Here is a 14,156-nt window from a genome sequence, read left to right as displayed (position 1 = left end):
AAATAACAGTATATTTTCACTCATATGCAATACTAATTTCTACCTAAGATTGTTGAAAATGAAGAATCTATAATAACATGAAATACTCTTACACGATATCTGATAATTGTTTCTTAGCTTCTTTCATTGTCTTCTTTTTTTTCATTTTTTGCTTTTTTCTCATTTTTTGGCCAAACTCTGAAACTCAGAGTGGAACTTCCAAGATCACCGAAACTGCCGAAACCGAAACTCCACAAATTCCAGAACAAGACCAAGTTTATGAACTTCAAGGCAAACATGTCACACCATCTGGTGGTATGGCAATGCAATAATACTTAAATCATCGGTCTTCAGTAATTGTGATGTTTTTTCAAATGCAACAAATGGCTAGGAGTTATTTTGTATAAGATTAAGATCTTGACATTCTGTTAGTGCCATTTGCACTGTCTTCTTATCGACGTTATGTAAAAAGTGATGCTACACTACATTATTCATAACAATACAGATGCAAAACTTCAAGAACAGTAGTATTTCAATCCAAATTGATTTCATATAACTTTACTAAATAACAACCATCTTCGTTCTTTATCCTTTAAGACTCCAGGTCAATTTCTTGTATACACATAACTCCAATAGGCCATCTAGGGCATATGCTGGAGAAGTGACAAATCAAATGCGAAAAAAAAAAGAATCCATATGAGCATCATAAAGTTACATCTAAGGATTGCCTATGACAGAAATTCATGCCATGATGTAAACTAATACATACTGAAAAGAAGCATTTCATGGTGAGGCTTTCAGGTAGATAAACCAAACTTTTGCAATCTGCAAAAATTCTTTTGCAATGAAAATTTGACGATAAGATAGCAAGAAATAGTTGATTTTATATATATATATATATATATGAAGTCCTAGAACATTGAAGTCAAGTTCACGATAAACTTGAAGGAAAAGGAAAAACCTATAAGGTTAAAAAAATTGTTTCGGTAAAAGCTTTTTTAACTTAGTGATCATCTAGCAAATTGTGAAATGTTTCTATCCTTTGAAACCTCCATGCATCACAGCTAAAACTTGTAGGCAGATAGTGTTGCATCACCTACCATTAACTCTTATGCAATTAAAGAAGTTGTTATACAAGAAGAAAAATAGATATACATTAAAGATATTGCAAGAGATTGCTTGAACATGATACAACAAATTTCAAGATATTTCAAAGAAGAATAGAACCAAGATCATAGATCATTCAGGCATTATACAAGTGTATAAAAGTTAATTACTTACCTTTATCACAGCAAATCGGTCTGGTTTAACTTCAAACTGCTTGATTTTCCCAATTATAGTTTCTAATAGAATACTCATTTTGTGATTATAACCAACCACAATCACCTGCAGATATACGGCAACAAGTTAGCGCATGGAATGTACTGATGCAAACAAAAAGTTTATGAAATTGCATATAATTCTGGAAGGTTGATGATATACTATCAAGGCAAGAATATCTTAGAACCATCTACAATTCCAGTCTACTGTTTTCATCCAAGCAATGTTTGCTGATGAAGAATCAAGAAAATATAATTTGCACAATGCAACTGGAATACTGATAAATAATTTTTTCAACATTTGGCCATAAACACAAACTGGTGATTAGGTTATAATTTAACTTTGATTTTTGCCATTAGTGGTGAACTTCTGAAGATTTAGAAATTCAATTGACAGCATTCCACCACTCAATATTTGCGCAGCCTCCATAAAAGATGTACTTCTCCAGCAATGGTTCTAAGTTCTAACTACATTCTGTAAAGGTTGTAGCATTTTTGAATGTTGGTAAACTAAATTGACTAACAATTATCACATCCCTTCAACAAAATGAGAAAGAAAAATTCTTTTGAATTAGAAAACAGTTTCAGTAGCCAAAAGAAAGAGGAAAAAGAAGGGGGGAAGCAAATGCTAAATAGATAAAAAGTGAAGAGAAAGCTCATTACAAAAGATCAAAAGCACATGGGTTTCTACAAAGGAATGACAATAATAACAAGAAATCCAATTCTCTACACAAATATACTGAACAGTAGTTTGTTACAAAGTACATCCCAGCCACTTGAGGGAAAAAGAAAAGGTTTACCTGAAATCCAGTGTCAGTGTGGCGTATTGCATAATAAAGGCCAGCCACCTGAGCATCATAAGCTGAAATAGGAGAAAAGGAAGAAAAACACAGTCAGCTCATTCTTTCAAGGAGCGTTGGATTGCTCAGAGAGGCTGTGAATCATGCAAGTCCTTGGCACAGAATAAACTGAGAAAAGATGATATAACAGCCAACCTAAGCATAATATCTTCACTCTAGTTTATTCTAGCCTAGCTATGCATACCCACTGGCATAGTGAACAATTGTCCATTATTTCGATCGGTGGGATCTTATAAGCTGATCCTTGCCTTTACACAACCCACCACATAGGTTTCATTTAAATCCATGCCTTTATGAGATTATGTTTCATTAAATATTCATTTCGACTAGAACTTTTTAAACCAACTGAGCTTTACCCTGTGAACTTAAGCTAGCCCTATAGGTACCACCACTAATGCTCTATTTTCTCAAGACGACCAACCTTAATCGATTGGAGTTGCCTTCACAAGCTAAGTGACCCAATTAGAATTATTTATACATGGATTCACATCAGAATCATGCAGAGTATTGCAGCATATTTAACCGTCAATTCTCGAAGACACATTCTTGAGCACATCATCTACTCGTTCATGAGCAGACTCTCTAATTGAAGGTAGTTCAAGTATCCTTGCTAAACTATCATTCTCATTGTAACAACCCAGGACCCTCACCCAAAAAGGCTAGCCAAAGGTTTTTTTTGGGGGTTCCTTGGTCCTGTATAAGTACCCAAGATCTTCCGGCGAATAACCAATGTGGGACTAAACACACGCCCGCACGGATCCTCACACACTCCCCCTGTTTAAGCCATGACGTCCTCATCAGACTAAGGGACAAAAACCATTCAAATCTAATCCCAAGCACCACAATCGACCTATGGTCAGTCTCAATGAGCTCGTGTTGCGGTGTCCCATAGTCCACATGGGTCATGGACCGAATTTAACTCTGATACCATTTGTAACAACTCAGGACCTCAACCAAAATGGCTAGCCGAAAGATATTTTTGGATTTTTTAGTCCTGTATAAGTACCCAAAATCTTTCCGACGAATAACCAATGTGGGACTAAATACACGCTCGCATGGGTCCTCCATTTGTGACAATCCAGGACCCTCACCCAAAATGGCTAGCCAGAAGGTATTTTTTGAGTTCCTTAGTCCCATATAAGTACCTAAGATCTCTCCAGCAAATAACCGATGTGGGACTAAACATGCCCACACAGATCCTCACATTCTCTCTCCGTTTAAGCCCTGGCGTCCCCACTAGGCTAAGGATTCAAATCTATTCAAATCTAATCACCAGCATCACAATCAGCCCGTGGTTAGCCCTAATGGATTCATGTTGCAGTATCCCCTAGTCCATATAGGTTATGGACCGAGTCCGCTATAATACCATTTGTAACAACCCAAGACCTCACCCAAAATGGCTAGTCAGAAGGTATTTTTTGGGTTCATTAGTCCTGTATAAGTACTCAAGATCTCTCCAGCAAATAACCAATGTGGGACTAAACACACGCCCGCACGGATCCTCGCATAAAAAAACTGAGTCTGTCAAACAACCTCAACGCCATCCCAAGCGACCGTAGTCACATGAGAATGATCCTCCACAATAGGGTTCCTAAGGATCCACCATTAATCACGCTCTAACAATGAGGTTCCTCCCACATTGGTTATTCATCGAAAAGATTTTGGGTACTTATACAAGACTAAGGAACCCAAAAAATACTTTCCGACTAGCTTTTTTGGATGAGGTCCTAGGTTGTTACAAATGGTATCGGAGCGGACCTGGCCTATGGCCCCTGTGGACCAGGAGACACTGCAGCATGAGCTCATTGAGGCTGACCACAGGCCGATCATGGTACTTGTGATTAGATTTGAATTGATTTTGACCCTTAGCCTGACAAGGACGTCAGGGCTTAAACGGAGGAAGTATGTGAAGACCCGTATGGATGTGTATTTAGTCCCACATTGGTTATTCGCCAGAGAGATCTTAGGTACTTATACAGGACTAAAGAATCCAAAAAATACCTTCCGGCTAGCCTTTTTGGGTGAGGTTCTGGGTTGTTACACTCATAGTCTGGGACGTTTGGGTCCATTGAGCTTCCTTTCAATTTATCATGGCCTCCAAGTATCCGGCACACATTTGCATTGCTGCACATGGAACTTCACTGCCAATCATGCTATCCAATGTGGACACTCGCTATATGATGCCTACATCAGCAACTTGTCAATAAGGTTTTCACAGCACGTGCTCTTCTCATATTTGTATTTGCATTGCTGCACATGGAACTTCACTGCCAATCATGCTATACAATGTGGACACTCCCTACACGACACCTACATCAGCAACTTGTCAATAAGGTTTTCACAGCATGTGCTGTTCTCATATTTTTTTTGCACTATGTAGGCCCCTTGCTATTGATATGGTTACATTTACAGGCACCTCAAGCCATGATTTTATTTCTCTTTTCCTATGAGCCAACTCAGATCATCACTACATAGCATCATTATATTCTTCTTCTTTCGAGTTGGATCATCATTCTGGAACTCAATTCAGACAAGCCATTTCCTCTATGGGATTCTCACTAGCCTATTCTTGTTTCCTCGAATATGGGTTTGTCAGCTACTCATCTTTTTCCCCTCTCATCTTCCTTCGCTTTCTGACATTATAAACTTGGATACCTCTCAACTCCTAGGGTATCTCATCAATCATAATATAGTTGATTTTGACCGACAATACCCTTAAAAACCCTGCCTAGATTGTAAGGATGCCAAGCTAATAGCTCCAAAATAAAATAAATGAATAAATAAATAAACAAATAATTCTAAAGTTGATTTTCCCTTGACGCACTTTCAGGTAGTCAATTTGGAGAAAACTAAAATTTTTTCTTACAAAATGGTTGCTTAGTTTGTCAAAATAGTTGGACCCATCTTTGGACACCATCACCAGATAGTTTGATGGAACATGATTATCTTGTACACAAAAGCAAGCTTCATTGCAATAATAGTAACTTACTACTTAAAACATGACTCATAACATTTTCTAAAGAGAAAATCAAGATTTGGTTATGACCTTAATATTTGAAAGAACCGGAACAGGTTTAGGTCAATTTTTATTGTTGATTCATCAAAAAGCTAACAAAAAATTTGGGAAAATAACATTCTTCTATTTGATTCAGTTTAGTCTTCATCAGTCCAATAGTTGAAACATGGACTTGTTGAAAGAGTTTACAGATATGTGATTCCTGAACATTGTAAGGAGATTTATAAATGGGTTTTCATTTTTCTATTGTTATCAGAGTAAAATACTTGAAAAACAAAAGGAATCAAGAAAATCATGTGTTTCTGGTTTAAATATGCAACTCAGTGTAGCCTCCACATCTAACAAAGCAAATTGGATCATTCTTTGTGTTGATTTGTCATGGAAGTGATTTAATGAAGAAATCAAGTGGATTGGACATCATAGAATGAAATGAAAGCAATTGGGTAGGTTCTTTTCTCTGTAACTATTAACTGCAATAGTTCGTACTGACACATGCTGTAGAATACTGGTCCAACCATAATGGTACTGATCACTATGATTAGATACAGTTAAAAAGTAAGAACCCACTAGATAACAGAACATGTCTCATGGTGGCTTTGCATGCTTCAATGACTATTCTGCAATGTAAACCTCCAGCCAAGGATCACCGTATTGCCCCAAATCATCCGGTTTGGGGCGTACCCATCCATACCGGGGGCAGAGCAACGCGGTTCCAATCCTCGGTTCGAGAAACCAGGGCGAGGGAAGGAGAGAGGGAGAAGGAAAGAGAGGAAAAAAGAGAGAGGGAGGGAGGGAAAGAGGGAGAGGGAAGGGGAGCGAGAGAGATGCCCGGAGAGGGTGAGAGAGGGGGCTTGCAAGCCCTCCTCTCCTCCTCCACTCGTCCATAGTGGGTGTTGGGTGGAGCCCCTGGCTCGACCCCGATTTTTTTTCTCATTTCTTTAAGTGAAATCGGCAAACTCTATGCTGACTTCACTTAAAGAAATGAAAAAAATTTAAAAATTAGGGCCGAGCCCCTTTTGTTCGAAATAGGGGCTCCACCAAGTGCCCCCTATGGACGAACAGAGGAGGAGAGAAGGGCTTCTGAGCCCCCTCTCTCACCCTCTCCCGGCATCTCACGCTCCCCCTCCCTCTCCCTTTCCCTCCCTCCCTCCCCCCCTCCCCCCTCTCTCCACCTCGATTTGAAGGGGCTTCGCCCAGCAGCTCGAGCAAAGGAGCGAAGGGCTTCCGAGCCCCCCCCTCTCCCCCCTCCCAGCATCTCTCTCCCTCTTTCTCTCTCTCTCTCTCTACCTCAAAAGAAACAGGGACTCCGCTGAGCGGCCCAAGCAGAAGAGGAGAGGAGGGCTTCCGAGCCCCCTCTCTCTCCCTCTCCCGACATCTCTCTCCCCCTCCCTCCTCCTCCTCCAATTTTTCTTCGTCGGTACATGGCAGAATGGCACGGTATGATATCGTACCATACCACCTGCCTTCCGGCACGGGTGCCAATTCCAATACTGCATATCTGGCCTCCAGTTTAGCTCTCTCAGCCTTTATCATCCCCAAGATTCTATCCTTTCAGCCATCTTTCTTCAGTGTAAAGCATCAGAATAAATAAAGCTCCCAAACCCACTCAGTTAAACTACTAAACCATTGTCTTTGATGGCATGGACCATACCAAAAACCCTTAACTAATAAAGAATGATCGACTGATCCTTCAGAACTTTTCATGGTGTTATCAAAGTATAGTTTGTACAGAAGATGGATAGAGTCTAAACATGAAAGTCTTGATATTCTTGGGTGGAATAAGATAAGTAATAGCTCACCATATTCATTCAAATAATCCATTAATAACCTTGTGAAGATAGCAGTGAGAATCTCTGCTTCAGGCGAGTAATTTGACTGAGGGCAGTTGAAATCTATTCTGATGTAAGCTTTAGGAGTGAAGAACATAGTATCAGGTTTGTACCACAATCTTGAAAATGACGATTTTCTTAAGAGATATGGAAATTTAACCTGTTTAAAAGATCACAACATTGCATACATCTGAAATTAGATTATATAGAAAAAACAGTAAAAAAAAAAATTAAGCCATCAAGAATTTACCTTCTCTTGGACATGTTTAAGTGACAAATCAGTTGGGATGAATATATTAGGCTTTGGAAGATGTAGATTTTTATCAGGAGCATTTTCTATCCATTGCTACAAAACATAAAGCATTCAGAAAATGATTAACTATTGCACATTGCGAAACTAATTCAGGACTGTGCAATGCTTAGTAAAGAAACAATAGTAGCTTACGAGCAAAACAAAAACATGTTATGAAGTATGATGTCAAAACAGTGTATTCCCAAAAGAATAAGTAATAAATATAAATTTGATAATATACCTGGATTGTGGAAGCGGTGACTTTTTCAATAGAATACGGGGTTCCATACCATGGTTCAACTGAGTCCATAGATCCTTCAAACTTTTTAGATTCCCAGAATATTCTGAAAAGAGGATCATTTTCTTTTCATCAAATAAATGGGATAATGTCTTGATTCTCTTGAAAATACGAAGGTGACGATGGAAAGGAGAACAGCAAATACAAAGCAAAATATGGACTTATAGTTGTAATTGCTGGAACAAATTATAGAAAGCTGCAACGGTGTAAAAAATCCATCATTGGTGCCAATAGCCCAATACATGAAATAATAATGCATCACGACCGACAAAAATAGTTATTCAGATCTGATCGATACAAGAGTCTATTGTATGGTAACTATGGTTGATGTACATAACATGAAGCAACTACACAAAACATGATAAAAATTCATATATTTTTATCTCTAACATGTCACATTCTCATCTTGTCCCACTTAAAGACTAAGAATGAGTCATGGAATAACAATTTTCAAAGCAAATACCCCCAAAAAAATGGTAGTATTTTCTATGGTGTATTGCAACTTGTAGGAGCCACTTGGCATACTGGTTATTACAAGGTGGTAACTAGTAACCTTAGATGCATCAAAAAAGTCATGAATATTGACTACTTGATGCTTTGTCCATCTACAAGAAATTAATTATAGGTTATCTAACAATCATTTTGAGCAAGGTTAGCCGAACCAATACCGAGAACTATGCTGGTTGGCTACCGATTCGGTATGGGGTGAACCGGGTGGTTCACCCTGGTTCAGCGGACCATTTTCAAATCTTTTGAGATATTGAAGGAGTGGGGGGCCAAACCAGTTCAAATTAGTGCGAACCGAGCAATTCGCTCCAGTTCCGCTCCAAACCATCTGGTTCGCACCGATACATGCTATTTTCCGAAAAACAACACCGAACCATGCCGATTCCGCACCGGTTCGATTCAGTACTGGGTGAACCGAGTAGTCCCAGTTTGGCCCACTTAGGCAAACCATAATTTTGAGGTTGTACAGTGTATATATGATGTAAATTTGATGATAAAATGTCAAAACCTAAAAGCCATGCCAGAGCAGTCATCAAAAATTAGTCCACCCTAATTTAGGAGTGGCCATTCTTACCTCTTGCTAGACTATAAGCATGTGTGTAGAGAAAAGAAGCCAAATCAATTAAACTAAGGTTGGTTGTACCGGTACTGGGACCTGTACCAATTGCCTAGCAATACAGAGCACAGTACTGCCTAGCGGTACAGAGCATGGTATAACACCAGTACCGTGCCATTCCAATTCGTTTCAGACCTTTTTTTCTTTATTGTCGAATTTTGAATTGAAGTCAGCACATGGTTTTCTGACTTTAGTTCAAAATTTTAAAAAAAAATATTTCGAAACCTTCTCCCCTATTCCAAAACAAAGATATCAGGGGAGAGGGAGAAGGAGAGAGAGGAAGAGGGGGAGGGGAAGAGGGAGGGGGAAAAGAGAGAGAGAGGGAGGGAGGAGAGAGAGAGAGAGGGAGGGAGGAGAGAGAGGAAAACCCTAACCTGAGTGTGAGAAAGAGAGGGAGGGAAAGGGGGGATGTTATCAGCGATGCTTGGAGAGCGGGCAAGCGGCGGACGAAGGGGAGGGATCGAGTACTCTGAGTCGTCATGGGGCATCGATAGCGAGCAGAAGATGAGGGGGGTCTCTAGCAATCACGAGGTGGGGAGGGGGATTTAAGTCATCTGAATGAGGGGATTGAGCCAGGGGATGAGATTCCGAGGTTGGGGGGATTAATTGAGCTAGGGCCTCTGTACCAAATAGAAGGGGAGAATCATTCCGATTCCCTCTCGGTTCGGCTCGGCCCACCCCAAACCAGGCGATTTGGAGTGGTACAGTGAATGCTGAATTAAACATTAATAGGTTGGACCAATTGCACAATCAATGTCAGAAAAAGGGATAAAACTTCAACGAGGAGGATAGACCAATTGTGCCTCAAAGGAATTAAAGAAGTGGATGATAGAATGCATAAATGAAGCAAAAACAAAAGCGTATAGCACTGACCATACATTAAACAGACAAAGGGCTAAGTAAGCAAGACTACCCACCAACAGATGAAAACCAACTAGGATGCAGCAAAATATAGAAATAAATGAATAAAGCTTTAAATGAAGCTCCATGAACAGTATTAGTGTACTAGACAAACATGTTCAATTAACCTAGTCAGTATTGTATTCCTATTGCAACTGAGAGTAGACTAAAGGCAGGAGCTAGAAAGCTTAGACTATGGAAGTGCCTAAGAAACACATATACATAATACATATATATATATAGAGAGAGAGAGAGTTAATAATGAATTTTAAATAATGTTAAATTACTAATTTGGTGATTATGATCTTAAGGAAATGCATAGTGTAGGGCATAGGAGTCAATGGGAAAGTGAGATTCCGAAGAAAGTGTGGCACCTTGTGTAGAAAATCCGATATGAAAAAATTAAGATGATGCAGAAGTTTTGGGAACGCATTGCATAAGCGTAAGATTCCATAGAAGGGACAGCCTCATTTACCTCAAATTAGCAGCAAATGCGATAGCAAATTCAGGTATAGAAGCAAGGAATGGGAGCTCTTAGGAAAAAAGAAGTAAGAATAGCAACTAGGAAGCAAGTCCAGGCAGAGATTGTAAAAAGATTCTGAACCATAGGGTATTCTTTCTATTCAGAAAGAACTCAAATGTTGAGGATCAAGAGTGTATCAATGGCTGGAAGGTAAGGCGTGATCGTTGATACGGGACGGAATGCCTCGATACACCTTGGTGCAATTGAGCAGAAAAAGTTTTTTCTTTGTTTTTTAAATGAAAAGTAGGTAGAGGGTTGATACACATTGATGGGGGGTGGTAAGCCTCCATGGGCCTCAATATGAAGCAATACAGGTTCAAATCACCTGGTGCATGCCTGCCCCTATATTACCAGCTCACCAGCCAGTGCAGGGCTGGTATGCAGAAGATTTCAACCCCTGCTATTATTAAATTAAGGAGAGAGAAAGAGAGAGATATTAAATAGATAGATAGGAGCATCTCCAGAAATTAGAAAAATTAACTCAAAAAAGAAACAAGTTAAAATAAAAGGATAATCTTAAGAAAGTCAAATAGGACTGCATGTTTGTTCTGAATTAGAAAATGATCTGTCAAATGATTGAGGATTTGGGCTGTCAACTTCTGCTTCTTTGGAGTTCAGATATATTTGTAAATAGACCATAAGATTAAACAGAAAAGAAGGTCCGGAAGATTGCACATTTGCACCCCTAACCAATTACCTTAATCTCTTGACGTTAGCCCAACAAAAAAAACTCAAAAACAAAAGAAATAGATTCGCGATGCTGCACAAATCACTTATGCTACAAACAGATCTTCAAATCTCTAGATGTCAAGACAATCCTAGCATTCAGATGGTAGAAAAGAGATCCTGTTGTTTTGACAAGCTGAAATCCTATGGTTCTGAAGGAATCCCAAGAGGCTGAAATACAGGACTAGATTCTATAAATTAACTAACCTAAAGTTTGATCTCAAAAGAAAAGAAAACACTTAAATTTCAGCATAATGACAAGTCACAAGCAAGGTTTTAAAATCCAATGCCCATACGGATGCTGGTAACCAACCAGCATGGCATGTATGGTTCCAATATGACACAGCCAGCATGACCTATGGTAAGGCGAATTTTGAAGACAAGTGGATTGCACAGCCACCAGGTGCATGAAGAAGTTACTTTAATATAGTCATCTATTTAAATGTGTGTCTACGCATGTCAGCATATAAAAGACTGACGAATTTGAAGTCAAACACTATTACAAGACACATTTTCACTGCAAATTATGGTTTCCAAGATCCGAAAATACACATTTTTATTCTAATGTAAACCACTCAGCTTCAAGCTTCAATCACCCTGCACAGCTTAAGATGCGAAAATGAAAAAAAAAAAAGGTGTTTACACACCTTATGGCTTGGTATTGAGCAGTACCAGGTTCAACCCAATTTCAGTGCTGAAAGGTGTCTGAAAATGCCTTGTTTCTACGACATGTACTATCCGACACCTTAATCTTTGGTTACAAGCATGACCTAATGCTGTAACTCAATTATCATGTTTTCCAACAATGTTGCTTTCCTTTTTTGCATAAGATCATCTCAAAGTTCTACCATCATGTAACATACGAATCAAGTTTTTAGATGCTACAAGAATGCAAGAAGCCAATTATTCACATAAAAAGTACAAATGTACACTTAGAATAAGCCAAGACACTAATAATACTAATATTGATCGATGAATTTATTTTGCATGTACTTCCAAAAATACTTATATAGAATTTAATTATATAACAAGAAACAGCCCATATCCATAGGAACAGCATTGACTAGAGAACAGTTAATTAGTAAATATATAAAATCCGCATGTAAGATAGATCATCCTCTATTTCAGTGCTCAATGTCAAATTCATTGAACTAAATGCCTTTGTACATACCAAGTCCTACTAAGACGTTGCGCTTGGTAATAAAGTATCGGGGCTTTACCTGACATTTGTTGGATTCAGCTCATCCAATATCTTCTGAATTGTATTTGGAACAAATTTTGATGGCAACGATGACGCAACTAGCCAATCTTTTGGTGGAAATATCTGACATGATAATTTGTGAATCAGCTAAACAAAAACCTGAGCCATATAGAGGTCAACAGGACTACTGGATAAACATTTTAATCTTGTGTCAAAATAAAACAAGAGAAATGAGCCATCAAAGATCTAAAATTACAAGTTAGAGATTTGAATAGATATGAGACAGTAATATCAACTGTTCAATTAACATATCATGGAATGGTGTGCAAAAACTATTAAGTTTTAGTTGAATAAAAAAATATGCTATTAGCAAAAGGTCATGAAGCAATATATAAAATCAGGGTGACTAAATCAAAAGAAGACCAACAACAGTCAACAAAGTCAAAAGGCTTTGGCAAGGATAAAATGGTAATGCTTTATGCTTGGAGAGGAACCTAAAAGAGGTATAATAATAATGAAGGACAAGGCTTTAAGTGCCAGCCAGTACCAATCCATGCTGGCAAGCACATAACGTTCTAAGCCAGTAACAATAGAAGCAATAGGTCACTGCATCCTTTTCTCCATTTTTTGATTAAATTTTTGCTAGCATCAATTTTTTTGTTTGGTTGGCATGCCTTGTGCCAGTAGCGCTCAGTCCTTTGATTAGGGAACATCTTGGTAATTGGAGGAGAAACCCCAAGCTATGGAACAAGCATCAGCAATAACAAGTAAATAGAAAGGGTGTGGAAAGCCGTGAATCCAAGAAACAGCCAACGGTAAGTGGTTGTCCAAATTGGCAAGAAAACAACAATAAATTTATGAAGATTAACCCCGTTCTTCCGATTGTGCACAATAGTCCATCACTAAAGTGCTACCACCACTGTGCATAGCTTTAGAGATCAATAGGCAGTCGTTGGCAAATAATAATTGATTGAAGGCAGGGCCTATAATGCTCGACCTAAATCCACACACCAACCCTGCTTTCATAGCCATGTTTGGTGACCTAGATAGAATCTCCGAGCATAAAATAAAACGATAAAAGGACAGGTGACATCCATGCCGAAGTCCCATTGAAGATGTGAACTAAGTTATGGTACCATTGATATGGACAGAAAAGGAGGGTTCTCTAACACAGCTCATGCCCATTAAATCCATATATTTGGAAAGTAGTTCTAATCAAGTCTATGATATGCTGATTCCATATATAGCTTAATGGTCAATTATAAATTAGAGGGTTATGCTCATTGAAGGCTGTGCATAACTTACCGAGCCAATAATATGCTATCAAAGATGGTTCTTCTAGCAAGAAAAGCATCTTGCTCTATCGAGAGCAATAGTAGCAGCTTTAGCTTTTCAACAACCTTTAGTCAGCTTTCCTTTCATATTCAGAAGGCATATCGCTAAGCCTGGGTCGGGTTGACCCACGACCCGACCCAACTCGATTAAACCCGATCCGACCTGTTTTAAAGAACCTGTGGAGCCGGGTTGGGTTCTAAAATTGGACCGTTCCATTTTCGGAGTCGGGTCTGGCTTTTCTGAATTCGGACCCGACCCTACGACCCAACCCGATCCGTTTGAAATTTGGGCAATTTTAGGTTTCCAACCCTACAACCCGACCCGACCCGAACCCGCTGAACCATTTGGGCCTGCTGATATCGAATTTTAACATGTTCACAACCTTCCTCAATCTAGAGGACAATATCTTTGTGATGAGGCCGTATAATGTATTACATTGACTTAAGGGCCAGAAGTGTGATGGCGCAAAGGGGTTAGGTGTTGAGATTCATTGCCAAGTTGTAATCTTATTAGAATTTCTTTAGTTAGGCATTAGTTCTAATATCTTTAGGATTCAAGTCCATATTATATTTGAGTTTGATTTTTAGTTGAAGTAGGATATTGATAATTTTGCCTTTTAGTAGGAGATAGTGACGTTTTTGTCTTGTAGTGGGAGAGAGATTGTGGTTTTATAAAGAGTAGGAGAGAATTCTTCTTGATAAGAAGAGGCATTCTTCGAGAGTGGGAGCCACACTCATTATTTTTGTCCTTTTTAT

At 38.9% G+C, this 14,156-nt stretch overlaps 1 protein-coding gene across 1 annotated transcript in view; it reads right to left on the bottom strand.

Annotated features, from left to right (window-relative positions):
* Positions 1–14,156, bottom strand: part of LOC103717655 (Insulinase (Peptidase family M16) family protein) — a 45,487-nt gene that overhangs the window by 8,574 nt on the left and 22,757 nt on the right. Inside the window, exons 14-19 of the mRNA XM_008806130.5 lie at positions 12,086–12,189; positions 7,537–7,639; positions 7,254–7,349; positions 6,974–7,163; positions 2,099–2,160; positions 1,261–1,365 (exon numbers count right to left, since the gene is read on the bottom strand). Of these exons, the coding sequence (XP_008804352.3) occupies positions 1,261–1,365; positions 2,099–2,160; positions 6,974–7,163; positions 7,254–7,349; positions 7,537–7,639; positions 12,086–12,189 (660 nt within the window). The remainder of the gene's footprint in view (positions 1–1,260; positions 1,366–2,098; positions 2,161–6,973; positions 7,164–7,253; positions 7,350–7,536; positions 7,640–12,085; positions 12,190–14,156) is intronic.

The sequence above is a fragment of the Phoenix dactylifera genome, chromosome 9, assembly GCF_051530095.1.
Source record: "Phoenix dactylifera cultivar Ajwa chromosome 9, Ajwa_hap1_PhDact_Kaust_v1.1, whole genome shotgun sequence".
Classification (NCBI taxonomy): Eukaryota; Viridiplantae; Streptophyta; class Magnoliopsida; order Arecales; family Arecaceae; genus Phoenix; species Phoenix dactylifera.
Note: the sequence above shows the minus strand (reverse complement) of the source record. Positions and strands in the feature narration are given on the sequence as shown.